The sequence below is a fragment of the Leptodactylus fuscus genome, chromosome 10, assembly GCF_031893055.1.
Source record: "Leptodactylus fuscus isolate aLepFus1 chromosome 10, aLepFus1.hap2, whole genome shotgun sequence".
NCBI classification, from domain to species: Eukaryota; Metazoa; Chordata; class Amphibia; order Anura; family Leptodactylidae; genus Leptodactylus; species Leptodactylus fuscus.
Window position 1 is genome coordinate 59,864,000 of NC_134274.1, and position 27,637 is coordinate 59,891,636.

Below are 27,637 nucleotides of genomic sequence, written 5' to 3' on the forward strand. Positions count from 1 at the left end.
GCACCTCTATATTTATTTTAATGGAGGTGACAGAGGTAAAGCGCTCATATCTGAATGGAGCGGAGTGTGTACTGCCTGATTACAATTCCATTCAGAACAACAGACAAAGATCCCCCTTTCTCTTGCTCTCTCCTGATCAAAGCCATGTGCATAGCTATAGGGGGAGCAGAGGTAGCAGTCACTAGCAATCCCCAAAGGACCCTCTGCCACAGAAAATATAACCACTATTCTAAATGCCACAGAGTAGATGGAGGCCCTATTAGTGATTTTACATTCAGGCCCAGGAGAGTCAAGTCTCTGGTTGAAATCCCACAAATCTGCAAATCCCTATCCCTATGATGTGGATTGGGAATAACTTGCCCAAATGGGAAAACCACTTTAATGGCAGAGCGAGAAGCCCATTTAAATCCTGAAGTACCTAGCAAATATGTAATGTGTAAAACCGTAAAGTACCAGAATGGTAATCTCATAGTCCTTGGATTTATTTCAGTGTGATAAGCTTCTATCATCTGTCTTCTGGTCAGTATTGTCAGGAAGGTGGACACCCATACTTTGCAATAAATTGGAAGCTGGTCCAGCCAATCCAGATTGAGAGCTAAAAGATTCAAGGATATTTGTCACCAAGTTCAAGTCCACATCCACTGGGGCCAAGTCTGGCTCCTCGGTATTCATCTCTTCCTCAGAGGTACTCTCCTCAGCTTTAGCAGGCTGGGTAGAAAGAAAGGACAATTAGAACTATTGTGTAATATGACCTCCTCACACTACTCCTATAGCATGAAGGTGATGGTCAGAAACGTACACACTTCTTACCAGATTTTTCTTGGTGAAGCTTTTCCCAACACTTGTGTGTGCCAGTTCCCTGTCCATAACATCCATGTAAGAGTGTAGGCTTTGCAGGTCACCTGTATTCAGCGATGTGGGCTGATCATCGTCCAAGTCTTCATCACTGTTTAGTAACTCAAAGTCCTCTTCTGAGTCTAGATCATCAGAATCGAGTTCTGGACTTGGACCTGTGGAATCAAACAACTCAATAGAACATCCTCTTAAAATGGAGTCTGTCAGCAGGAAAGTCATAATGAAAGCACCCTGTAGTGCTCTTTAAACACTTACCAAATATGCTATTCAGCATTGCAGCTCCATTAATAATAATAATAATAATAATAATACATTTTATTTATATAGCGCCAACATATTCCGCAGCACTGTACAATTTATAGGGTTCAGATACAGACATACATAACAAAGAACGTCATTTCACACAATGGGACTGAGGGCCCTGCTCAAAAGAGCTTACAATCTATGAGGTAGAGGGGGTGACACAAGAGGTAGCAGGGGCGGCATTGCTTATACAGTGTTCAGACAATTTTGTGCATTAGGAATTGTGATAGGCTAGTCTGAAAAGATGCGTCTTTAGTTTGCGTTTGAAACTGTAGAAGTTAGGAGTTAATCTGATTGTCCGGGGTAGAGCATTCCAGAGAAGTGGTGCAGCTCGGGAGAAGTCTTGTATACGAGCGTGGGAGGTTCTGATAATAGAGGATGTAAGTGTTAGATCATTGAGTGAGCGGAGAACACGGGTTGGGCGGTAGACAGAGATGAGGGAAGAAATGTAGGGAGGTGCAGCATTATGGAGAGCCTTGTGGATGAGAGTAATAACTTTATTTTTTTATTCTATAATGAATAGGCAGCCAGTGTAGTGACTGGCACAGACCAGAGGCATCGCTGTAGCGTCTAGCCTGATAGATGAGCCTGGCCGCTGCATTCAGAATAGATTGTAGAGGGGAGAGTTTATTAGGGGAAGACCGATTAGTAAGGAGTTACAGTAGTCAAGGCGAGAATGAATCAGAGAGACAGTAAGTGTCTTTAGTGTATCTCTGGTAAGGAAAGGGCGTATTCTGGAGATGTTTTTGAGGTGGAGGTAACATGAACGTGCGAGTGATTCAATGTGAGGGGTGAAGGAAAGGTCTGCATCAAATATGACCCCGAGGCAGTGGGCATGCTGCCTAGGAGTTATAGTAAGGCCTGAGACTGCAATGGATATATCAGGGACAGATCTGTTAGATGGTGGAAACAGTAGTAGTTCAGTCTTAGAGAGATTTAGTTTCAGATAGAGCGAGGACATGATATTAGAGACAGCAGAGAGACAGTTGCTGGTGTTCTGTATGAGTGCAGGGGTGATGTCATGGGAAGATGTGTATAATTGGGTGTCATCAGCATAAAGATGGTACCTGAAGCCAAATCTGGCGATGATTTGTCCAATGGGGGCTGTGTAGAGAGAAAAGAGCAGGGGGCCGAGGACCGAGCCCTGAGGAACCCCAACAGCAAGGGAAAGAGGGGAGGAAACAGAGCCCGCGAATGATACTTTATTGAGAAAAATCGCTGTTTTATGCATATGAAAATGTCTTGAGAGACATTTTTAATTTTCCCTAGGCTTCACTTTATGCTGTAGATTACCTCCCCAAATTGCCATCAAGGTTTCCCCAATATGAGAGTATGATGGGTTGGCCTGGTAATCTACATCAAAGGGTGAAGCTTGGGGAACATAAATGTGCCAAAAAACCCATTTCACCGAATTTGCATATGAATAAAATAGTGATTATCTCAATATTGGAGCTGCAATGCTGAATAGCAAAGGCACATTTGGAATGTGTGTAAAGAGCACTACAAGTTTCCGTTGTTATATGGATTAGAAATTCCTGCTGACAGACTCCTTTAAGTAAATAGTAGATCTCAAATTTATATGGATTTAAAACAAATAGAACTTCTTTAGGAAAATACTTAAAGGGAATAAACCTAAGGGGTTTTCTAAGCTAAATAATTGACCTTAGGATAGGTTATGAATTAAAGAATGGCAAGGGGCCAACACATGGGCCCTGTCCAATAATCTGTTTTTCGTATTGCAAGAGTCCATTCACTGGTATGGTACTGATCTCGATCTCGTGATCAGTGATTGGTGGGGGTCCTTGAGGTTGGCCGCAAAGTGATCAAACATTTCTCACTTATCCTGTTTAAAACCGGATACAAATTTAAAGTGACTGTGCTGTTAAGGACACTTATCCCTCATTCATAGGATAAGAGAAATGTGTCAGATTGCTGGGGTCCGATCACCAGGACTTCCAGCTATAAAAGAGAACAGGAAACTAAAAGTCCCTTATGCCTCCTCTTTGTGAACGGAGGGCCAGTGTGTTTGTGTGACTGACACTCGATTCACTGCTATGGGGCTCCTGTAATCTCTGGCAGCATCCACAAAACCCATAGAAGTGAATGGACAACTGGTCAGGCAAGCAAACTGGTGCCACATTCACAAGGAGGTTTAATCACTGGGAGAGTCAGCAGTTGGATCCCCAGTGACTGGATAACTTATTTTGCAGATGGAGAAGAATTGTCCTTAAGGGGGTTGTCCAGGCAAAAATGGACAACACTTTTAAGTAAGCTGGGAACAGTGGTCAACTGTTCCTGTCCTCCCGTGTCTACCTGTTCGTCTGCTCCGGCGAGTCTCTTCCAGAGTTGTGCTGAAGCCGCTGATTGGTCTCAGTGGTCATGTTACCACTGAGGCCAATCAGCAGCCTCAGGAAGAAGACCCGTGATGTCACAGGTAGTGACATTCAGACCCTTAGCGGTCATGTGATCACTGGGGCCAATCAGCGGCTTCAACACAACTCAGGTAGATGCCGTCAGAGCAAATGAACTGGGAAGACACCAGTGCAACGGGGACAGGCGAGTATGCATTGTATTTTTGTCTGGACAACCCCTTTAATGGCACAAGCCATTTAATCGTTTGGTACTGTAAGACCATGAGGTAATGCACTGTAGCTTCAACAGCTGAGACACACTTAGGGTATGTCTCTTTTCTCCTGGTTTTCCATCATGGCTTTCACTATCCAATTAGGCTTAGGGTTGGCTCACACTAGCGCTTGTATTCCATCCGCAAGGAGTCCGCATGGAGACACCCCCGGATGGAATGCAATCGCAATTGCAAGCGATGTGCTTGCAAAGCACATGGAGCCCATAGACTATAATGGGCTCCGTGTGCTTGCCGTGCACTGCCCGCACGAATGAATTACGCGGGCAGTGCATGGCAAGCACACGGAGCCCATTATAGTCTATAGGCTCCGTGTGCTAAACTGCACAGCGCTTGCATTAGTGTTGGTATTCCGTCCGGGGGGTCTCCATGCGGACTCTTTGCGGACGGAATACAAGCGCTAGTGTGAACCAACCCTTAGATGAAAGGGCCTAATAGGAGTCAGCCACAGAATCCATGAGGGGTTCAAACAGAATCCCGCCCCCCCTCCCTTCTGTCCAGCATCATTTGATCTCTGCCACTCATAGACAACAATGGGAAGCAGATCCAGGTGCTGATTTTGCGGTGTTATCCATGAACATACCATAAAATAATTCTACAAATTCAACATTATTGTAGATTCCAAAAAGAAATGTAAGCGTTATCTGACCTCGGCTATATAGTTACACACAAAAAAATTACAACAATGAGCTAACAGGAAAGAAACTCACCAATTATCTTTTTCAAAGCACTTGTAAAGGAATCGATATCAAATGTGATGGGCGCTTCTACAAGATTCCTGCACATCATAAAAAAAACAAAACCATGTACTGATGTTATTAACCCTGTTAATTGTTATTAATAACAACAAATACAATGATATTATGTAACCAAAATGGCTCCTTACCACACTTGCTTCATTGGTATTTGTAAGCCAAAAAATTTGGGCTTATGAATATTGAAGGAAAATACTGCACAAAATATACACTTGTGAATAATGATTTAAAGGGGGTTTCCAGTAAAGAAAGTTATACCCTATACATAGGATAGGGGATAACTTTTAGCTCAGAAACTGTCCATAGAATAGGGAATTACATGCATGTTGGCAGGGGGCCCTACTGTCCATCCCTAGACATCAATGAAGTGCAGCCTGTCATCACCTGACTGTGAACTGAGCAGTTTAGCAGGCAGGAGAGGAGCTGAGAACAGCAGACATTTTCCTCTGATAAGATATATTACAACGTTTCTAATGAACTATTCGCTTACAAAAAATTGAAACAAATAGGTTCTTTAGAAAGAGTAACAAAACTTTTCATGTTATTCGATTAATAAAACATACCAAGGCAACTCCGCTCCTTCATGTGAAGACACTTTAGTCATAAAGGCCTTCATGCTGTTGGTCACTTCAGATAAGTTGTACTGTTCCTCATTCTCAGTGGCAACTACCTTCGAGCCTGCAGCATTCTGTAAGATTTCTTCCAACTTGTCTGGTGACAGGTCCAACCAGCTGTCATCTTCATGCAAGCAAACACATGACATTAGAAGGTATCTCACCTTATTGTAATCCCTATTGTTAGCCATTAGTGGATGCTTGTGTAAACAGTAGTCGTAATAAGCGTACATGGTTAGAGAAAAGTCAACTACATCAGCAACATCTATCTATGGAACTACAGTGGACAGGCGAAGATTGAAGAGGTAATAGATTTATGTTACATATCTGTTCTTATATAGTTCAACATATAGTGTAAGCCGATGGCTGGTCAGGTAATGGAGGGGGTGTACATCTCCCCCAGACTACTCAGGTGGGTGAGATGAGAAAACTCCAGGAATGGTTGTTCTCAGCAGACTTTTGTCTACTGAGCATTTTGGTAAATGCTCAGTACTGGGCTGGATTTTTAGGAATGGCAGGTAGTGGGACCTGTCATTCCACCCCCCTCCAGTCCACACTTTGTGGATGTTCCGGCAGCGACTCAGCTGCAGAGAGTCTCCTTGTCAAGGAGGCTTAAGAAGCAGCAACACTTTGGCAACACTTTAGAATCACTCAGGACACAGCTCCAAAAATATGACTACTCCAGCCAAGCAGCAACACTTTGGCAGAGCTTGGCTGGAGTAGTCATATTTTTGGAGCTGTGTCCTGAGCGATTCTACTGGCTTTTTTGGATTTCTGTTATTCTAGGTGAGGTAACCTATTCTATGTTTAGTTAAGCCTAGCCGGGCAGGGATTTATTTTTGTATTGTTTCCTTTTGTTGCTGCACTACCTTTTTTGAGTGAAAATAAACTACCTTTGTTTTGGACTAAAGAAACTGGACTTGTGTGTCTATGCCACCCCACCTAGAAACCCCAGACCCTGACAATAGTTACAAGTTCACTAAAGTTGAAATTACTCAAATGAAGTTTCAAGGGCCATTAGGCTTTTTTAAATTTATTAACATGCCTCTACGTTTTTACAAAAGTGCACTGGTGGCCGTCTCTGATCCTGATGTGCACTCAAGCCGTTCCTCAGCCCCTCATCCATCAATCCACCGCAGCTCAATACACTCACTGGAGTAAAAGGTCTTTTTCCAATTGGTAATAAAATCATAACAAAATGTTTAACCACCTCTTCCCAACTTCTACCCAGCGCTTTCAGTAATTTTGTATGATCAAACAGATTCCCTATGTAGAATGTAAATCATGCAACCAATCTTTAGCTTGTGAGATTTACCTTCATCTGGAGGAAGATGAGCCTCTTCTTTCTTCATCTCATCTATGTTAATAGTCAGAGTGCTCAGTAACCTCAGGATTTCTTCACCAGGACTCAGGTTTGCTGCACTGGGTAAAAATCAATAGATCTGGGTGAAATCACTATGTAATATCATGTGTTTAACAATGGTTTCCTATGTCCAAGTGTAAAGAGAGAGCTTTAGTATAGTGGTTTTCTTTGTTTGCAAACGGTCCCCAATGATAACCTAATCACAGGATGCCCTGTGCCGAGACCACAACAATCAGCTCTATGTTGGGGAACCTGGCAGCAAGTGTTTGATATCCCTGTAGAACCTACATAATATGACCTTGTGCGGAAGTCCAATGTTCCTCCCCAAGAAATATACTGTCTCATTAGGGCGCATTATGGTGCTAAGGATCAGTGGGAATTCACTAAAGCACATTCCAGATCTGACAATGATGACACTAAAGGTGGTCACATTCATGTCCGCTGTACCTGTGCAAACACGTTACACCCCTGATATTCCACCTACCACCCATTACAGTTGTGACCAAAAGTTTTGAGGCTTACACAAATTTGGTTTTCATCTTTTAGTCAGATGTTGCAGAATATGTTGGCACTATACATATATACATGTACCCCCCTTAGTTAATAGTGCCCCTCAATGAATAATTCCCCTTAATAAATATAGTGGACAAATCACAGTGAAGGCAAGGTAGGTGAAACACAAAAATCATACTCGGGCTGGGTTCACACCAGCGCTTGAACTCCATTTGGGGATTCTGTCCCCCATTCTGCTTGAAAAATGCAGACTATCCTCTCTGTATTTTTTGGGAGTGGAAACTGGGCAGAAATGAAGCAGACCCCATATAGTCTATGGAGCCATGGGTAACTACTTTTTATGTAGACTGGGTTTCCGTTTATCTGGTCCCCAAGCGGACCCGAAAAACAGAAACAGAGCGCTAGTGCGAAGCCAGTCTTACCTGTCCCCAGTGCTCTCGTGTCTGCCACCACTGTCTGTTCATATACATGTCATACGTGACTGCTGAGACCATCAATAGCCTCAGCGTTGGCAGGAAAAGACCCAGTGATGTATATAAGTGACATCACAGAGTCCTTTCTAGCAACCGCAGAGGCCAATCACGTGCAGTGCAGGACTTGCGGCAAGGAAGTTGCATGCGGGTACTTGAACAGAGGGCTGCGGACATCGGTAGCCCAGGGCCGAGTATTTTTTATTTTAAGTTTCACCTTAATTGCCATCTCCCCAGTTTGTCCAATACAATCCTTACCAGTAACTTTATTATTCCTTAGGAAACCCCTTTAATACTGCCCCAATGCCCTTTAATATTATTTTGCTTACATTCATACAGCACCCCACTGACCTTTCTCTATAATTTATACCCTCTTTTCTTAAAGCCCCCTAATACCCTGTACATTAGTTATGACCTCTTATCTTCATAAAATTGCAGTGCACCTGATTGACCTCATATGTATTACCCCCACCCCTCAAATAAAATGCCCAAAGGGAGTTAAAAAAAAAAAAAAAAAAAAAAAAAGGTTGATGATACTCTCCCACCTCCGATCCCCCAAAGAGAAGTGTCCACTGCAGTTGCTTAATGGAAAGCAGCAAGACTTCAGCGTCCTGGCACAGGCGGCTCAGGACGGTGATGTCCATGCAAAGAGGTCTGTTCCAGGATGCAGAAATCTTAGGGCAGCTCATAGCCCTGAAGTGGTTAGAACCTGAAGCTAGAGGTTTCCTTCTCTATTATGTAGTTCAATTGTATTGGTGTTATTTAGACGCCGATGCCGATGCAGTTGATGTGTGAGGGTAACCTATTTTTTTTTTTTAAATGTACATTGTAATCCCTATATGGGGCTCACAATCTACATTTTTTTTCTTCATTTAAGTAAAAAGTCTTTATAGAATGGGAGGAAATCCACGCAAACACGGGGAGAACATACAAACTTCTTGCAGATGTTGTTCCTGGCGGGATTCCAACCCAGGACTCCAGCGCTGCAAGGCTGCAGTGCTAACAACTGAGCCCCTTGAAAAATAATATTTGTGTCAGTCTCTACGGCCTTTTGGCCAGGACTGTACTGGGGGAAGGAAGGAGGGACTTCAGTCAGTTGACAATTATCTAAAGTGTATGGCCCTCTTAATGAGCTAGTGAACGCACCAGGGACTGTGTATCCTTTAATTAAAAAAAAAAACCTCAAAGTTTGACCTCTCACAAATTCTATACATTCCCCAATTACAGGAATTGTACCGTACATTGCATAGTTTTGTTACTGTAAAACTCTTACCTGTCAGGTTTGAACACGGACTTCTGGAAATAAATCTCTGCTTTCTTCATAAGCTCACAATATCGCACCGACCCCTCCATTTCACCCTAAACAAGTAGTCACTGATAAATATCTTCAGACACCAAAATAAGCAGTAACAACAGAGAAACATTATAGATAGCAGAGTCTTAATGTTTATATACCCTGTTTCCCCGAAAATAAGACAGTGTCTTATATTAAATTTTGGTCCTAAAGACATGCTATGTCTTATTTTCAGGGGATGTCTTATGTGCTAAGATTGCGCAAAGATTGTATAAAGAAAAACATTTCAGCCGGCTGAACGCTGTGTGCGGTGCTCTGTTTTCACAGGAAAGCCGGCGGCTGCTGCTGCTGTGATCCCATTATTTGTATCCACTGTTCCTGCTGCTGTGGGATGAGCTGGGAGAGTGGACCCCCGCCGCATACGATGCTTAGTGTATGTCCAAGGGCATCTCCGAGCTCATCCGAATGCAGCACGAACAGTGGATACAACGTATGGAAGCAGCGTCAGCAGCCGGCATATCTGTGCACACAGAACATCGCGCACAGTGTTCAGCTGGCTGCAATGTTTTTCTTCATACAATCTTTGCGCAGAAAGATTATTACCGTATTATTACTGGGGGATGTCTTACTTTCGGGGGGTGCCTTATATTAGGCAATTCAACAAAACCTCTACTATGTCTTACTTTTGGGGTGTGACTTATTTTCGGGGAAACAGGGTATATATATATATATATATATATATATATATGTGTGTTAATGCCTTGAACTTAAGTATTAGGCTATGCCCTCAGTGTGTGTGATCACATTAATGACATTATCCTGGCTTTAAAGCGTAACTAAAGTTGCAATACTTTATTTTCCTGCAGGTACGTGTATCATTAATACATTTTGTGATACATTTTAACACATTGTCTCCTTTCTCTGAAATCCTATAACGTCTATTTAAAATGACCCCACCCTCATTATGTCTTTATGATAAGCAGGGACAGCTCTCAATATAGAAGCAAGGGAAAGAATTAAGAGATGCAAGATTTCAAACAAAGACAAAATTTGCTAATAAAGTATATTACAAAATTTATTACAAATGCTGCCAGAAAAATCTACATTTGTTCTAATTTCCACCAAAGCTGTCTACTACCCTCTACTGATAGATCTGTTAACCCTTTGCTGAAGACATTGTTCATCTTTAACCTTGCGTTATTAAACTTGTCATACCTTAAAGAAATCATTCTTTTTCAAGTTGCTTAAGAATCCTGTCCAGAGGGGACTCTGTGAAGGAAGTCTTGTGGAAAGTCTGTCAGAGACAGCACATTTGGAACACAAGATTTCAAAACCATGCGCCTGATGGAAAACCATATAAATGATTCAATATCAGAATAAACAAAGAACATATCCAAGACATTGCAAATTCCAAGTTCTTAATACAATGGAATGCTATTTATTAACAAGCAACAGGACTCCATGAGAATCATCTAATGTGAATGTAAGGGGACATTCACACTACCGCCGTCGTCCACCCCATGGTTTCTGTCCTGAACCCCGGGGAAACTGGAGAGGGGACAGCATATGCGGCCTCTCCGGCTGGAAACAGTTTTTTTTTTTTTTTTTGCACGGACAAAAAGTTGTACATGCAGGACTGTGTGTGTTTGTGGAAAAAAAACAAGAAAACAGTTTGCAGGCGGAGAGGCCGCATACGGACACTGGCAGTTACCTTTAAAAACCCATTCAAATCAATGCATTTTAACGTGAACCACCTGCAAGCCATCCCCTGTCCAGTTTCTACGGAGATTAGGATGGAAACTCCAGGGTGGACAGTGGCGGTAGTGTGAACGCACCCTAACAGAGGGATAAATACATAGTAAAGTTATATTATAGTAGTATAATGAGTTTTACTTCTTCACAGTTTTTAATACCTATCTGCCATGAATGAATGCCGACACCAGGTCACCACTTATTACAAGGATTTTTCTCACTACTAACAACCATTCTCTATGCCCGGCAATTATAAAAATTGGTGTCCAGGAGTGCTTATGCGCGACAACAACCACCCTATTCACTTCAATGGGACTGGCATAGATCACCATTCCATTTTAGCATGATCACCAAGGCTTTATTCACACGGGCACTCAGAGACCTAGTCACGTGATACCTGGGGTTTCTAATGGTCGGAGCACCAGTAATCAGACCTCTTGGACCCACACAGCCAAGAACGAGAACGCGGACCTAGTCACTTTTATAGGCGTTCTAAAAACAGCTGGGTGTGACTACTTATCTTCCTAAAAAGGAATAGAGAGAACTGAGCATGCCCACTCACATCTATATTTACATCTAACAACCACTTATCTTAAGATATAGATGTAGATTACAGTCATGGGATCAACATTAGAGATGAGCGAACAGTGAAATATTTGATATTTGTTATTCGTGTCGAATAGCCCCTCAATCTTCGACTATTCGAACGAATATCGAACCCCATTATAAGCAGTTTGTTCCAGGGGAACCCACATTTTGACTCAGAAGGGTCACCAAGTCCATTATAACACCTCAGGAAATGACGCCAACACCTCTGCAATGCAACTGGGACAGCAGGGGAAGCATGTCTGGGGACATCTAACATGCCCAAGTCACAGTATTACCCCACTATCACAGCCTATCAACTACACACTTTCCACACTAAAAATAACAACTATGAAAGTGGAAAAATACCTGGAAACCTTCTTTCTTCCCCAATTGGATGGACAGAAACCCAAATTTTAAGCTAAAGAAACATTACCAAGCACCCCTTTAAATCACGTTGCCCATGACAACCACAGATGGAATAGGCAATGGGAAATCCAACAGTACCTACCCTGAACTCTCATTGTGGATGTGTGTGGATGTGATAAGACCTTCCAAAATTCACCTTTCTTGCCCTTAACGTGAGCCCTTCCAGATTAAGTTAGAGGCCCTTAAGCTCAGCTACCAGCAGAGATTGAGGCCCTTTAACTTAGTTCAGCCTTGCACCAGCAGAGTTTTTTGCCCTTTGGGTGAGTTGAGCCTTGCACCAGCAGAGTGTTAGCCCCATTAAAATTGTTAGCCCCTAAAACGGTGGTTCCAAAACCATCACTCTCTTTGTGTGGGATTGATGCAGTGGATTGGCCTGAGGACCCAGACATTGACCTTGATCTTGATTGTGAAATTGATAACATTTCGGCATCAAGTCCTGGGGGTAACGTTTATTTAGAGGACCGCAAAGGTGGAGAATTGGCTGCAACCACTACTACCGGTAATGGTCCTCTAATATCGGACTCTACATTACCTCTACAGGGTTATGATCAGGTCTTAAAGGGGCTCTATCAGCAAAATTATGCTAATAGAGCCCCACATATGTGTGAATAGCCTTTAAAAAGGCTATTCAGGCACCGTAAATGTTATATTAAATCCGAACTGAACGTGCACCATGGGTGGGGATAAACGATGCGACGTCAACTTCGGGCACGCCTGCCTCTTCTGTCTTCTTAGAGTAACGCCCTCTGGTTCTGTGTCTTCCGGCTTCTTCTCTTCAAATCTCGCGCCTGCGTAGTAGCGCTTCCCTCCGAAGCGCTACTGCGCAGGCTCACTCGCCATTTTACTTAATGGCAGTTCACGAGTGAGCCTGCGCAGTAGCGCTTCGGAGGGAAGCACTACTATGCAGGCGCGGGATTTGAAGAGAAGTCGGAAGAAGACACAGAACCAGAGGGCGTTACTACCCCCCCCCCCTCCCCCATAGTTGATGAGGTTGGATAAAGACATTAGTTCATCAAGTCAAACCTATAACCCTACAATCCTTACAGTGTTTTCCAGGGGAAGTCAAAAAAACCCCCACGAGGCTTATGCCACTTTCCCCATTTTAGGGGAAAAAAATTCCTTCCTGACTCAGTCAGTATAAAAACCCTGGCTCAACATGTCCTTAAAATCATGGTGTCATAGAGTGTACACAATGAACCCCAACTGTCAGTTGCAGAGCCACTCTTCTACTTGTAACTGCATGATAGAACCTGCGTGTCTATGCTCTCTTGAGTTAGAGACAGTTTGGGGCCCCTGCATTTTAAGTTTATGCCCCATTCTTTTGCTTCAGCCCATAAACAGAGATGTTATTTTGTGCCCATTAGTGCCAATTCAGCCGTGTCACCACCAGGATTAATTCTTTTACCCCTCTTTTGGAGTTGTCACTTGCCCCAGCAGCGTATACAGTGTCAGAACCATCATTCAGCTTCAGCCCATAAACAGAGATGTTATTTTGTGCCTATTAGTGCCAATTCAGCCATGCCACCCCCAGGATTAATTATTTTACCCCTCTTTTTGTAGTTGTCACTTGCCCCATCAGTGTCACGCCCACCATTCAGCTTCAGCCCATAAACAGAGATGTTATTTTATATTTAGCTGTATACCACTTTTATTTGGGAGTGGAATACAACCAGTAAAGCTGGATTCAGCGTATATATACTATATACAGATTTTCTGTATACCACTTAGGTTTTTGGGGGTACACACTGTGGATAGCTGGATTGAGTGTACATAGCCTGACAATTGCTGTGTATCCCACTTAGCTTTTGGGGGGTACAGCGTTAAAAACTGGATTGCGCTTATATGGACTGACAGATTTGCTGTATACCACTTATGCTAGGTTCACACATGCGTTCGGATCTCCGTTCTGTGGTTTCTGTCTTCTGCATGCCAGAAGACGGAAAGCAAAGACCGGGTCCGGCCGTGAGCGTTTTATGCTCTCCGCCGCGAAACCGGATTTTTTTTATCCGGACACAGAGTACTGCATGTCCGACTCTGTGTCCGGATTATAAAACTCGGTTTCGTGGTGGAGAGCATAAAACGCTCACCGCCGCTCACGGCTGGACATCTCTCTCACCCATTCAAATGAATGGGTGAGAGAGACTCCTGCAGGTTTCCGTCTCCTGCCTCTGTTTTAGGCAGGAAACGGAAACCTGCAGAAAGGAGTTCACAACGCTGATGTGAACGAGCCGTTAGCTTTTGGGGGAGTAGACCCTTAAAAATTGGATTGAGCGTATATAGCCTGACTGAATTGCTTTGTATCCCACTTAGCTTTTGGGGGGTACAGCATTAAAAACTGGATTGAGCGTATATAGCTTGACAGAATTGCTGTGTATCCCCCACTTTGGCGTTTGAGGGTAGACACCGAGGAAAGCTGGGTTGAGCGTATATGGCAGTGATGGCGAACCGAGGGCACGCAGAGCCCTCCATGCTGGCACGCGTGCGGTCGCCCGGATCGCTCACCAACAGGGAATCCGGTACAGGATTCCCCGTTGATGAGCGATCACTGCCTTCAGTTGTGCAAATGCACATACAGCTGAAAGCTGTCAGGGTAGGCCGCGGATCGCGCGACCGCTGCCTACACTGGCTGCAGAGTTTGACCTCTGCCCCGACGCGGGCGCGATGACGTCATCAGCGCCACCAGTGACAAGAAGGTGGATGCCGGCGGCTCTTCAGGGGTGAGTATGAGAGTGGCTCACTGTGTATATGATGTTGGGGGGAGCGCTTATAATACTTGGTGGGGTGTATGATACTGGGGGGGAGTGTATAATACTGGGGGGGCTTATACTGGGTGGGGTGTATAATACTGGGGGGAGTGTATAATACTGAGGGGGCTTATAATACTGAGGGGAGTGTATAATACTGGGGGGAGTGTATAATACTGAGGGGGCTTATAATACTGGGGGGAGTGTATAATACTGGGGGGGCTTATAATACTGGGGTGGGGTACTAAAGAGCATATAATACTGGGGGGGGGGGGCTATTTATAAGCACACAATACTGTGTGTGGATGCCACTGTGGAGCATATAATCCTGTGGGGGGGGGGGGGGACACCTACTGCGGAGCATATAACACTGGGGGGCTACTGTGGTACTGTGGAGAATATAATATTGTGTGGTGGGCCTACTGCAGAGCATATAATACTGTCTGGGGTCCCCTCACTATTTATATCACACAGTATCTGTTTTATAGCAGACGTGATATTAGTACAGGATGTAAGAATATTACACGGTAACTATAAAACAGATCCTGTGCGATGTAAATAGTGAAAATTAATTGTTCAAAGTACCAAATGCCGAGACCTTTACATTTCAGTACAACGTTGTTTGTATTATTGAAAGCTCTGTAAAGCCCCACATGACTGTAATTTTTGGTCAGTAACTGTCCGCAATTGTGGATCCGCATAGTATTAAGTCTATATTGTCGTGTTGGCACTCCGCGAAAATTTTGTGGGTTTTGGGTTGCAGTTTGGGCACTCGGTCTCTAAAAGGTTCGCCATCACTGGTATATGGCCTGACATGCTGTGTATCCCACTTTGGCGTTTGGGGACACACACCGTGCAAAGCTGGATTGAGCATACATCGACTCCTCTCCCTGCAGTATAGCTCTGAAAAGAGCTTTTGTTGTTCTTCAGTTTTTCCTGCCTAGCAGAAGCTAATCCCTCTCTAGCCCTCAGCAGCACGACTGTCCCTACGTCTCCAAGTCGCAAAATGAAACGAATATGGCGGCCGCTATTCTTATAAATCAGAGGTCACATGTTTTTGGCAGCCAATAGGTTTTTTTTCAATTTTTTTTCAATGCCTACGTTGTCGTAGTTCCTGTCCTACCTCCCCTGCACAGTTATTGGTGCAAAAAACACACCAGGGAAGGTGGGAGGGGATACGAATTTTTACTGCGTTTGTATACTGGCTGTATATAGCTCATCACCATAAACAGTGAAGGCCTCCAATCATTGCTGACTCCACCATGGAACTCCTATTACACCAGTGGATATTGCAACTCTGACGGCACACATGCTTCTATGTTATGTGTGAGACATCTGGTGATATCAGTGCCAGGGGCTGTGTTGCACTTACCTCTGATAACGTGAACTTCCATCTGTCAGCAGAAGCGTGTCAGGTTACCTTTATATAGTTATTTGTGACTACATGTGTGTCACATTAGATTAGGCTTCCCTTAGATCGACCTCTATGATTATATATGGGTCACTTTAGTTTGAGGCACATTTGAGTGTATCTGTTAATGTAGTGGCCACATGTGAGTCACTATCAATGTCATTACCTATGACACAACATGAGAGTGGGCTACAAGGCTCACTACTCCTTATTATAAAGTGCTGCTGCTGTTGTACTAGTTCAGACTGAGCTCCAGTTAGCCAACTAGTAACTACGGCCATACTACAATTACAGCTATTGGTTCCACAATCTGATTGAATAAAGGAGGTTGTGTGTGGTCTTGCCCTTTGTGTAGGCTTAGCATCTCTATCTTGAAAGTACATGTTACACTAGTGCCGCATTATAGGTCTATTGAGATATCTGACCCATACCTCTGTACTCAGAAGGAGATTGGTGCGGGCATGTCTCACCCATAACATAGGAGCATGTGTGCTGTGAGATTTGTTTATCCACTGGTGCAGGTTTCATAGTTGTGTTGCTCGGTCCTTTTATGTGGGCTGGTTTCTTGGTCGACATATCCATTAACTGTTATTCAGTTATTTATTAAAAGTTATACTTTATTAGTGTGCATTTTTCTTTCTTAGTAAAATGTATACTCTTATCCACATTAGTATGGCGTACTAGCTGGATATGTATGCTGCTCCATACAACCACATAAGAGATGAGGAAACAAGACGCTCTCACTGATCTATTACCATCTACTCTGTGGATGGGTGAAAATTGTTAGGGTAAGGTCACACAGCGGAAACCTTTTCCACCATATAACTTTTCCGCACACTGATAGGCACGTCAAAATCCGCCTGCAAAAAAAACTCAATGTGAACAAACCCCACCACCACCATCACCCATACCCCAAACAAGGACAAGCCCCCAAAGACAAACGCACCCTCCCAAACCCCCCATTCCATTATGTATTCTGTATTTTTACCCTTACTGGTGTGAACAGCTACAGTTAGATCACATAAGGGTATGCTTCTCAACTTCTCTGGTAGATCTTAAAACCAAATAATCCCTGCTTACCAGCTTCATTCCCAATGCATGTGCTCTGTACTTGGGATGTGAGAGGTCAGGAAGGGTGTACCCGTTGCGTTTGTCAGGATGGAACCTCTGCTGGCTGAGCTGAGCATACAAGCACCTTGTAAATGTCACCTGTGAATAACAGATTGAGGCATCTATCAAGCATAATATATAAAAGTATGCCTGAGGCATGCCAGGTGATCACGTACATACACGGAGCAGAATACAAAATAAATTCTTACCAATGTGAACACACGCCTCTCAGGCTTGAAATGATGAAATGTGCGACAGGCTTTCAGGTCAATGGGGTCTCGGAGGTAAAATGCTTGGACTGCTGCTGATACGAACTGTGGACGCTCCCTTAGTACAGAGGCAATCTCTGCAGGGACGAAACATTGGGCTCGATGGTAGGACTCCTTAATTTTTTCAGGATACCTGAAAAATATTTGAATCAAGTCAATTCCTACATTACAATTTGCATTCTATTACCAATAGTGTAGTAGAGAATATAGTAGTAATGTTAATACAGTGCACAGATCAGTATGGTACATAATATCAGAAACCGAACCAAGATCATTTATAGACGAAAGCCAAATGGACTGACAAAGGTGCCAATACACAAGTGTCAGATGCTGCACCACCAATGGGCCGAATATACTTGTAAACTACCCCTGACAGGTACAGGTCCAGACTAGTGAATAGCTGTAAACTATGGGAGCTATCAACAGCCATTAACTATTGTGTAATAGCACCTTAAAGGGGTTGTCCTAACCAGAGAACAGCTTCTTTAAGGCCACTTTCACATTGTCAGTATTTTGCATCAGTATTTGTAAGTTAAAACCAGAAGTGGAATCTACAGAGAGAAAGTATAATGCAAAGATTGGCATCGCATCCGTATTTTGGACATCCTGCTGGTCATCACTAGCTTTCACTTTGTATTCTATCCTTGAAAATTAAATCTGAGCTGTGATTGGTCGCCATGGGCAACAAAACAGTTCTTTCTTTAGACCAGTGGTTCTCAACCTTTCTAATGCAGTGACCTCCAATACAGTTCCTCATGTTGCGGTGACCCCATTCAGTTTGGAACAAGCGTCCATAACGGCACCAGCTGGTGCTGGTCCCGGCATAAAAATACTAAAAAAGACCTAGTAAGAAAAATCAGAACCATCAAGTAGTTTCATAGTTATTCACCATGTTACCTGAAGGAGGGTCTGCTAGCTGAGACCATGTACATAGATAGCACATGGACTATAGCGCAGCAGCTTGTAAACGGTTATCTCCCTTAAAGGTGGGGTAGACAGAAAACAGACTTGGTAATGATCCATCCCCCAACACATGATGATTACAGTTGCACAAAAGCAAACTGTGCACAAGCATATAAACCGTTATACAGTGCCTACAAGTAGTATTCAACCCCCTGCAGATTTAGCAGGTTTACACATTCGGAATTAACTTGGCATTGTGACATTTGGACTGTAGATCAGCCTGGAAGTGTGAAATGCACTGCACCACAAAAGAATGTTATTTCTTTGTTTAATTTTTTTTTGAATTGTGAAAAGTTTATTCAGAGGGTCATTTATTATTCAACCCCTCAAACCACCAGAATTCTGTTTGGTTCCCCTAAAGTATTAAGAAGTAGTTCAGGCACAAAGAACAATGAGCTTCACATGTTTGGATTAATTATCTCTTTTTCCAGCCTTTTCTGACTATTTAAGACCCTCCCCAAACTTGTGAACAGCACTCATACATGGTCAACATGGGAAAGACAAAGGAGCATTCCAAGGCCATCAGAGACAAGATCGTGGAGGGTCACAAGGCTGGCAAGGGGTACAAAACCCTTTCCAAGGAGTTGGGCCTACCTGTCTTCACTGTTGGGAGCATCATCCAGAAGTGGAAGGCTTATGGAACTACTGTTAGCCTTCCACGGCCTGGACAGCCTTTGAAAGTTTCCTCCCGTGCCGAGGCCAGGCTTGTCCGAAGAGTCAAGGCTAACCCAAGGACAACAAGGAAGGAGCTCCGGGAAGATCTCATGGCAGTGGGGACATTGGTTTCAGTCAATACCATAAGTAACGTACTCCACCGCAATGGTCTCCGTTCCAGACGAGCCCGTAAGGTACCTTTACTTTCAAAGCGTCATGTCAAGGCTCGTCTACAGTTTGCTCATGATCACTTGGAGGACTCTGAGACGGACTGGTTCAAGGTTCTCTGGTCTGATGAGACCAAGATCGAGATCTTTGGTGCCAACCACACACGTGACGTTTGGAGACTGGATGGCACTGCATACGACCACAAGAATACCATCCCTACAGTCAAGCATGGTGGTGGCAGCATCATGCTGTGGGGCTGCTTCTCAGCCAAGGGGCCTGGCCACATCCATGGGAAGATGGATAGCACAGCCTACCTTGAGATTTTGGCCAAGAACCTCCGCTCCTCCATCAAGGATCTTAAGATGGGTCATCAATTCATCTTCCAACAAGACAACGACCCAAAGCACACAGCCAAGAAAACCAAGGCCTGGTTCAAGGGAAAAAGTCAAGGTGTTGCAGTGGCCTAGTCAGTCTCCTGACCTTAACCCAATTGAAAACTTGTGGAAGGAGCTCAAGATTAAAGTCCACATGAGACACCCAAAGAACCTAGATAACTTGGAGAAGATCTGCATGGAGGTGTGGGCCAAGATAACTCCAGAGACCTGTGCCGGCCTGATCAGGTCTTATAAAAGACGATTATTAGCTGTAATTGCAAACAAGGGTTATTCCACAAAATATTAAACCTAGGGGTTGAATAATAATTGACCCACACTTTTATGTTTAAAATTTATTAAAATTTAACTGAGCAACATAACTTTTTGGTTTGTAAGATTTATGCATCTGTTAATAAATCCTGCTCTTGTTTGAAGTTTGAAGGCTCTAACTTATTTGCATCTTATCAAACCTGCTAAATCGGCAGGGGGTTGAATACTACTTGTAGGCACTGTATATGCAATGACATACAAAAGACATTGCAGATAACACGGAATCTCTACAACCAGCCGCACATTTTCTCAGCACTGTCATGTTATAAGTTCATGTAGCATTGCATGCCTATGTAATGCAAAGGCATGCTAGGTCTGCCAGAAACAGCCCCATCTCACTATTCTGGCACACAAAGGGGACTCCCGAATGGGGGATTCCACCCCCACAGGTTTATGGAATATGGTTGTATTGAGACATCCCCTTCAAAAACCAAAGTATACTACCGTTTGGTTCCTGTACTTGGGGTAATTCTAGTGAGATTCCCTTTACTTGAATGAATGAAACCAATGTAAGAAATGTAAATCTTCTAAAACTGTGAACTGCATGTAAACAAAGCAAAAGAGCGTGAACAAATGAATAAAGAAACAAATAAACAAAAAAACAACATACCCTTTAATTCGCCGATCGATAGCTTTAATAATAGACTCTGATGCGGTGAAGGCCTCTGGATGAGCAGCGAGCAGCATAAGGGCTTGTGATAAGTCTATACTGGAGGCTGCGTCTGGTAAGTCTCCTGCACCTGGCTGCAGTGGTATAAGGCACAGCTTTCCATTATGAAAAAAGACCTGGGGAGAAAAATGAGAACCACTAAGTAGTTTCACAGCTACAGAGAAAACTTTTTTTTTTTTTTTTTTTTTTTTTTTTAAAGCTGGCCTATAGATTATAGTGCCGTTGCAGCTTTGCAAATCGCAGCATGTCAATTATATCTATGGAAACGCCGATGGCTTTCCCGTAGATATAATGTTAAGAGAAAGTCCGCAGAGGAAAACTCTCTGAACTTTCTCTTAAAAATGCAATGCGTTCACGCAGCGGTTCTTTCTGCAGCGCTTTAGCACTGCGATTACGGCCCATGGGGCCTTAGCCTACAGGGGTTTTACAAGCCCAAACTGATTTTTCATACTGATGACCAAGCCCATGGATAGGTCAGTGAAAACTCAATTGGGGGTCAAAAAACCCCGCTAAGGCCCCACAAGCCAGAACCACCACTGCGGGAACAACCGCAGCGTGAACGAATTGCGGTTCTTCCCGCAGCGCTTTGAACAGAAAGTTCACAGGGTTTTCCTCCGCGGACTGACGGTTACAATTATATCTATTGGAACGCCGCCAACGTTTCCATAGATATAATTAACATGCTGCAATTTTCAAAACTGTGACTGTTTTGGAAATCGCAGCGTGGCTGCGCTGCGATTTTTTCTGCAAAGTGGGCATGGGATTCCCATGAATCCCATCCACTTTGCAAGTACTGTAAAATGCTGAGATTTTTACCGCGGTGTTTCTGGCCCATGGGGCCCCCCAGCCTAAAGGAGCTGTCTGTTTAAAAAGAAAAAAACAAAACAAAACAACAAAACACTTACCCGATTGGCGCTGTTCTCTGGCTTAAGCCACTTGGGCAAGAAATCAGCAGCCTCTATCAGTAGAAACTCTCCATCGTTGTCTTCAACCCTAAGGAAAATACGACAGGAGTGTAGGCAGCTAAGACAATGACTGAGTATGTGTACAGACATTTAGTCGGCTCTTACTCCTGGCAATAATGAAGAATAAACCCTTACAGTTTTCCAGCAGAGCCAGAGAAGGCAATAGGTCTCATGCATGGTAAAAGTTAAAGGGGTTTTCCGTGCTGATGACTTACGTTCATCAGTCACATGGTATAGCATAAGCTCAGTCTCATTCAAGTAAATGGGGATGAGTGCTCGGCAGCAGCTCTGAGCTGTTTATGTCTGACAGGTAATGGAGCTCCTTAGGGTGCATTCACACTGAGTAAACGCTAGCTTATTCTGAACGTAAAACACGTTCAGAATAAGCGGCGTCTAAAGCAGCTCCATTCATTTCTATGGGAGCGGGGATACGAGCGCTCCCCATAGAAATGAATGGGCTGCTTCTTTCACTCCGTGCAGTCCCATTGAAGTGAATGGGGAGTGCCGGCGTATACGGCAAGCTCTGCTCATGCCGGAGCGTACACGCCGGCACTCCCCATTCACTTCAATGGGACTGCACGGAGTGAAAGAAGCAGCCCATTCATTTCTATGGGGAGCGCTCGTATCCCCGCTCCCATAGAAATGAATGGAGCTGCTTTAGACGCCGCTTATTCTGAATGTGTTTTACGTTCAGAATAAGCTAGCGTTTACTCAGTGTGAATTCACCCTTAGATTGGGAAGGGGGAGGTAAGCGCTCCGGGATTACTGTGCTGTCTATCTTCAGCTCTTCCACTTATCAGCTGGTTTAATTGAATTTGGCTGATAAAGGCTGAGATAAGGAGTCCATTACCTCTGTATGTAATGCAAGCTGACTGAAATCCAGCTCTGCTACATCAGCTTCATACTGTAGTAATGCATTGAAAGCTGATGGCTGGTCAGATCATGGAGGGGGTGTACATCTCACCCAGACTACTCAGGTGGGTGAGATGAGAAAATTCCAGAAAGAACATTTCTCAGCAGATAACTACTATTGTCTGCTGAGGGTTATTTCAAAGTTCCAGTTACTGGGCTGGATTTTTTAGGAATGGCAGGTAGGTTGGTAGTGGGACCTGTCATTCCACCCCCCTCCAGTCCACACTATGGGGATGTTCCAGCAGCGACTCAGCTTCAGAGAGTCTCCTCGTCAAGGAGGCTTAAGAAGTTGCTCCAGTAGCAACACTTGGGCAGAGTTTGGCTGGAGAGCCAAAGAGAGGTGTCATATTTTTGGAGCTGTGTCCTGAATCATTCTACTGGCTTTTGGATTTCTGTTACTCTAAGTGAGGTAACCTATTCTATGTTTAGTTAGAGCCTAGCCGGGCAGGTATTTATTTTTGTATTGTTTTCCTTTTGTTGCTGCACTACCTTTTTGAGTGAAAATAAAACTCTACTTTTGTTTTGGACTAAAGAAATTGGACTTGTGTGTCTATGCCACCCCACCTAGCAACTCCAGATTCTGACAGCATTTACAACCAATCCCTCATTACTGACTGCACACATAGCAGAGCAAGTGAAACCCCGCCCACCAATGTGCCAAGAAAACCAGAAAATGAACAGAGCACAGAGCCTGCAGGTTGGTGAACAAGGGTTATGGGAATACACCTTTAAATTGACATTTTTTCTTGATAACACGTAGAAATAGCCTTAAGAAAGGCTATTCTTCTCCTACCTTTAGATGTCTTCTCCGCGTTACCATTCGGTAGAAATCCCGGTTTTCTTTGTTATGCAAATTAGTTCTCTTGCAGCACTGGGGTCGTCCCCAATGCTGCGAGAGAACTCTCCACCGCCGCCTCAATCTTCTTCTGGAACAGCCTCTCCCTGCGTCTTCTTCCGGCACTGGCTTCAAACTTCTAGGCACGTGCAGTCGGCTCTGCTGTTGGGCCTTGGGAAGAGCCGACTGCCCATGCCCGCCTGGTGTAAGCGGCCATTTTCTTGTGGCCGCTTACACAGTAAGCTGGGGTAAGCGGCCACAAGAAAACACCTGCTTGCATGTGCAGTCGGCTCTGCTCAAGGCCCGAAGACAGAGCCAACTGCGCACGTGTAGAAGTTTGACCACAGTACCCGGAAGCAGACACAGGGAGAAGCCGTTCCAGAAGAAGATGGAGGCACCGGTGGAGAGTTCTCTCGGCATTGGAGACACCCCCAGTGCTGTTTGAGCCCTGAGGACCGCCCCCAGTGCTGCAAGAGAACTAATTTGCATACCGAAGAAAACTGGGATTTATACCGAGCAGCAGCGATGAGAAGACATCTAAAGGTAGGAGAAGAATAGCCTTTTTTAAAGCTATTCCTACGTGTTAATAAGAAAAAATAGCAATTTAATGATAGAATCCCATTAAAACCTTTACTTCATGTACTTATAATAACTCCAGGTACCACCATATAAATTCAGCCGAAATCACAATACCTGGCAGCGAGTTGTGGAAAGTCCTTAGTAATTTGCTGAATAAGGTAAACTATAAACCATTCATCTTCTATATTATCACCAAAATGTGTTCTTCCTCCAATATGAGCTGGTACACCACCTAATCATAAGGAAACAGAGCAACGTGACATGTATTCTAGGACAGACAACAAGGAATACAACAAAAATAGACAATCAGAATGTGTACAGGTCTTAGAAACCAGCACAAAGTTGGTAAACCACACAAATCCTCCAACAATAATGAAATACTGCCACTTACTAATATGCTTTAGGTTTCAGTCCTTCACCCTTTGCCTGCTGCTGTGAATGGAACAATGTATGTATATATGCAGAGATTACAATTCTATACAGATAATGTTCACACTGCCACATGGCTCATGACAAGAAAGCTCTAATATACCAAAACCTGTATGGGTGTTCATTGAACATTATCAGGGCAAGTTTTTATCTTGTGGATGTGGTTCCCATTCACTGACAGCAGGAAGAGATTTAAAAAAAAAAAAGATACTGTAGCTCAGTTCCTATTGAAGTGAATAGGAGCAGAGCTGCAGTACATTGGCACAACCACTATACAGCAGATGGTGCCTTCTTGCCCAGGCCCAGAAATCCCTTTTCCGATGAATCATGTTAATCATATCTTGTCACCTTTTCTTGATTTATACTTGAGGTTGAATGCTTGGTTTTGCCAGATGTAGTCTGCCAGTAATGGAGCAAATTTAGCAAGTATCTCTTCTATGTATTGCTGCAAAGTCTGTTTGAGTTTTTCAGGGTTAATTGGTTCATTGGTTACCAGAAAAAGGCGATATTCTACAAAATCTTCCACAACCATCATCTTCTCCTGCTTTTCCATTGTGCGAAAGATTTCTAAAATAAAAAGTATGGGGAGAATTAAACAATGTTCCGAAAAAAAAGTCTCTATGAATTCCCTGGCATGCCATAGTTAGGGTTGAGCCAATCTTGACTTTTCAGGATCGATTTTGAAATCCAATTTCCGGTCATTTTTCATTCAAACCCGATCTCGATCCCAATTCCGATCCCAATGCAAGTCAATTGGATTTTTTTTTACTAATCGGAGATCGGATTTTAAAAGCAATCCTGTTCACTATACTGCCCCTTGCCTCCCAGGTTACGAGAGTGTGGGCGAGTACTGGGAGGGGAGACGTCACGTCTCCCCGCCCGGGACCTGCCCACACTCTCCTAAGCCTCAAGCCCGCCTTCTTCCTAGCTCTTTAACACTAACCTGGGAGGCGGGGGCAGCGAGGCGAAGAAGAACGAGAACACCAGGCACCGGACCAGCCATCTCTGCAGGTAAGTAGCTAATAGAGATGTTAGCTAGTCTCCCACTAGAATGAATGGACGCAGCCGGCGCGCAGGGGGTTAAGGCTGTGTGCCGGCTGCTTCCATTCATTCCTATGGAACTGCAGCGGAGCCTTCACACTGAGCGTATACTCCGCTCAGAGTGAGCGGAGCGTATACTCAGTGTGAAGGCTAACATTGCTAGCTTTTCCCACAATGCTTGGCCAGTAGCAAAGCATTGTGGGAAATAATCACCGATCTCGATCCCACTTAAAAAGATCATGTTTGGAATTCCGATCATGAAATTTTCTAGATCGCCAATCGGAATCCGATCTTTTCCAAACACGATCGCTCAACCCTAGTCATAGTGTACCTCAAGGACAACACGATCTAGGAATCCCCAAAACAGTTGCTGCATAGAGGGTTGTCACGCAGCAGGTATGTGACAGCCATGCCCGATCATTACTGCCCTGTTCCAGAGTCTCTCTCATTACTGTGATTGGGCACAGTGCTTTGATATCCTCAAATTATACAGGACGCTCTGACTAGTGCAAGGACATTACAAGAAATGAAAAACAATTAGCACATTTTATCACACTTGTGAAAGGCTCTCTGTTGTTCATGTCCACTGAGAAACCCAAACGACGGAGAGTCTGTCTGATAAAACAGTGGTTACCCTTGAATGACACAGACTATAATGGGGTTTGCTGGGTTTCCGCCATTTTTATACAAAAACCAGTGGAGAGAAAAGTCCTCCAGAGATTTTCAGCGGAATCTGTGACCTACAGGCCGGATGTGAACCTAGCCTAAGGGGGTTTTCAAATATGCAAGTTTGATCAGTTTTGTTTTTTTTAAACAGTTTTTGAAGCCAAAATCAGGAGTGGCTCATACATAGAGAGAATTTATAAAGGAAACTCCTTTTTGGTTTCAAAAGCTGCAGAAAAAAAATCTAAACAAAACATTATCAAAATTTACATGAATATACTATATGGCTTCCTACATACAGGTGACTATGGACCTGGAAAATCTGGCCCGTACATCAGATGGATTTCCCTGACAGAACCCAGTTATGAGACCTGGACTACAAATATCATTGTGATCTATGGGTTTCTGGGATTATTATACTGATGTCTTGTATTAAGGATAAGCTGTGAATATCAGATAAGAGTAGGCCCAACTCTTGACACCCTTGTCCATCAGCTTTCTGAGGGGGCTGTATAAATTTGACCTCTTCATTGTTTAAAGGGATCCTATCATACAAATGCTTTTTTTTTTTCTGAGTAACACATTGGAATAGCTTTAAGAACGACTATTCTTCTCCTACCTTTCGTTGTCTTCTTCGCGCCGCCGTTCACCTGAAATCCCAGTTTTTGGCGGTATGCAAATGAGTTCTCTTGCAGCACTGGGGGCGGGTCCCAGCGCTCAAACAGCACTGGAGGCACCCCCAATGCTGCGAGAGAACTCTCTCCAGCGCCGCCTCCATCTTCGTCAGCAATGTCCTCTTCTTCCGGCGCAGGTTTTAGACTTCTAGGCCTCAGGCAGAGCAGACTGCGCATGCCCACAGGCCACGAGAAAATGGCCGCTCACACAGTATTGTAAGCGGCCATTTTCTCGTGGCCTGTGGGCATGCGCAGTCTGCTCTGCCTGAGGCCTAGAAGTCTGAAACCTGCGCCGGAAGAAGAGCATGTTGCTGACGAACATGGAGGCAGCGCTGGAGAGAGTACTCTGGCAGCATTGGGGGTGCCTGCAGTGCTGTTTGAGCGCTGGGACCCGCCCCCAGTGCTGCAAGAGAACTCATTTGCATACCGACAAAAAATGGGATTTCAGGCGAACAGCGGCGCGGAGAAGACAACGGAAGGTAGGAGAAGAATAGCCTCTCTTACGGCTACTCCGACGTGTTACTCAGAAAAAAATTTGTATGATAGGATCCCTTTCAACTACTCTGTACACCATACACTCAGTAGTAGCTGTGTTGGATATCACAGCTCTGTCCCATTCAGGTGCAGTCAGTCAGCTGATCGGTGGGGAGTCAGTATTGATGGCCATCCTAATGATAGCACATAAACACTGTAGTCCTGGGAAATCCCTTTAAACATTTTCTGCCTTAGCCCTTCAAGGGTGCTGACAATAGTCTGTGGCTGTATAACAGTAGAAATTCTAACATGAATCCTTTCACTGTCCTAGACCACCAGGTATATGTTGGCACTGACCTCTTCAAAACCCTAGCCCACCAAGGACAACGCTACTGACCTCTTCTAACCCCTAAGCACCAGGGAAGTTGGTAGTAACTTCTAACCTAACCTACACCATCAGGGATGTTAGCATTATCCCTTTCACTACCCTAGACTACCAGAGATATAAGAAATTAAGTCTTTAGTCCTCATAATATCCCCACAGGGGGTACTCAGCACCTCTAGTCCCCACAAAGAGCATACATTGTACTTACAGAACCCTTAGCTATTAGATAACTCGTTAAAAATGAATATAGTTCAGAAAACGGATAGCAGCTTACCTCAATCTGAACAGTACTCCGTTTCCTTCGATATAAAAGAAGCAGATCTGTCAAACTTCGAGTGGAAACAGGATAACTGCGGGTGACGTCATTACATAGCGTCTCCAGGAGGGACATGTGACAGGAGGCCGTCGCAGGC

General features: G+C 44.0%; 1 protein-coding gene across 1 annotated transcript; it reads right to left on the reverse strand.

The window, feature by feature from the left end:
- Nucleotides 1-390: 390 nt before the first annotated feature.
- Nucleotides 391-27,591, reverse strand: ECD (ecdysoneless cell cycle regulator). Its single transcript, XM_075288057.1, has 14 exons — nt 27,499-27,591; nt 24,336-24,554; nt 23,673-23,790; nt 21,173-21,260; nt 20,208-20,383; nt 17,049-17,241; nt 16,810-16,938; nt 10,024-10,149; nt 8,788-8,873; nt 6,484-6,590; nt 5,118-5,292; nt 4,510-4,577; nt 811-1,010; nt 391-708 (listed from the first exon to the last, which is right to left on the reverse strand). The coding sequence occupies exons 2-14, from the start codon at nt 24,538-24,540 to the stop codon at nt 487-489; spliced, it is 1,893 nt and encodes a 630-aa protein (XP_075144158.1). The 5' UTR covers nt 24,541-24,554; nt 27,499-27,591; the 3' UTR covers nt 391-486.
- Between the last annotated feature and the right edge of the window lie 46 nt (nt 27,592-27,637).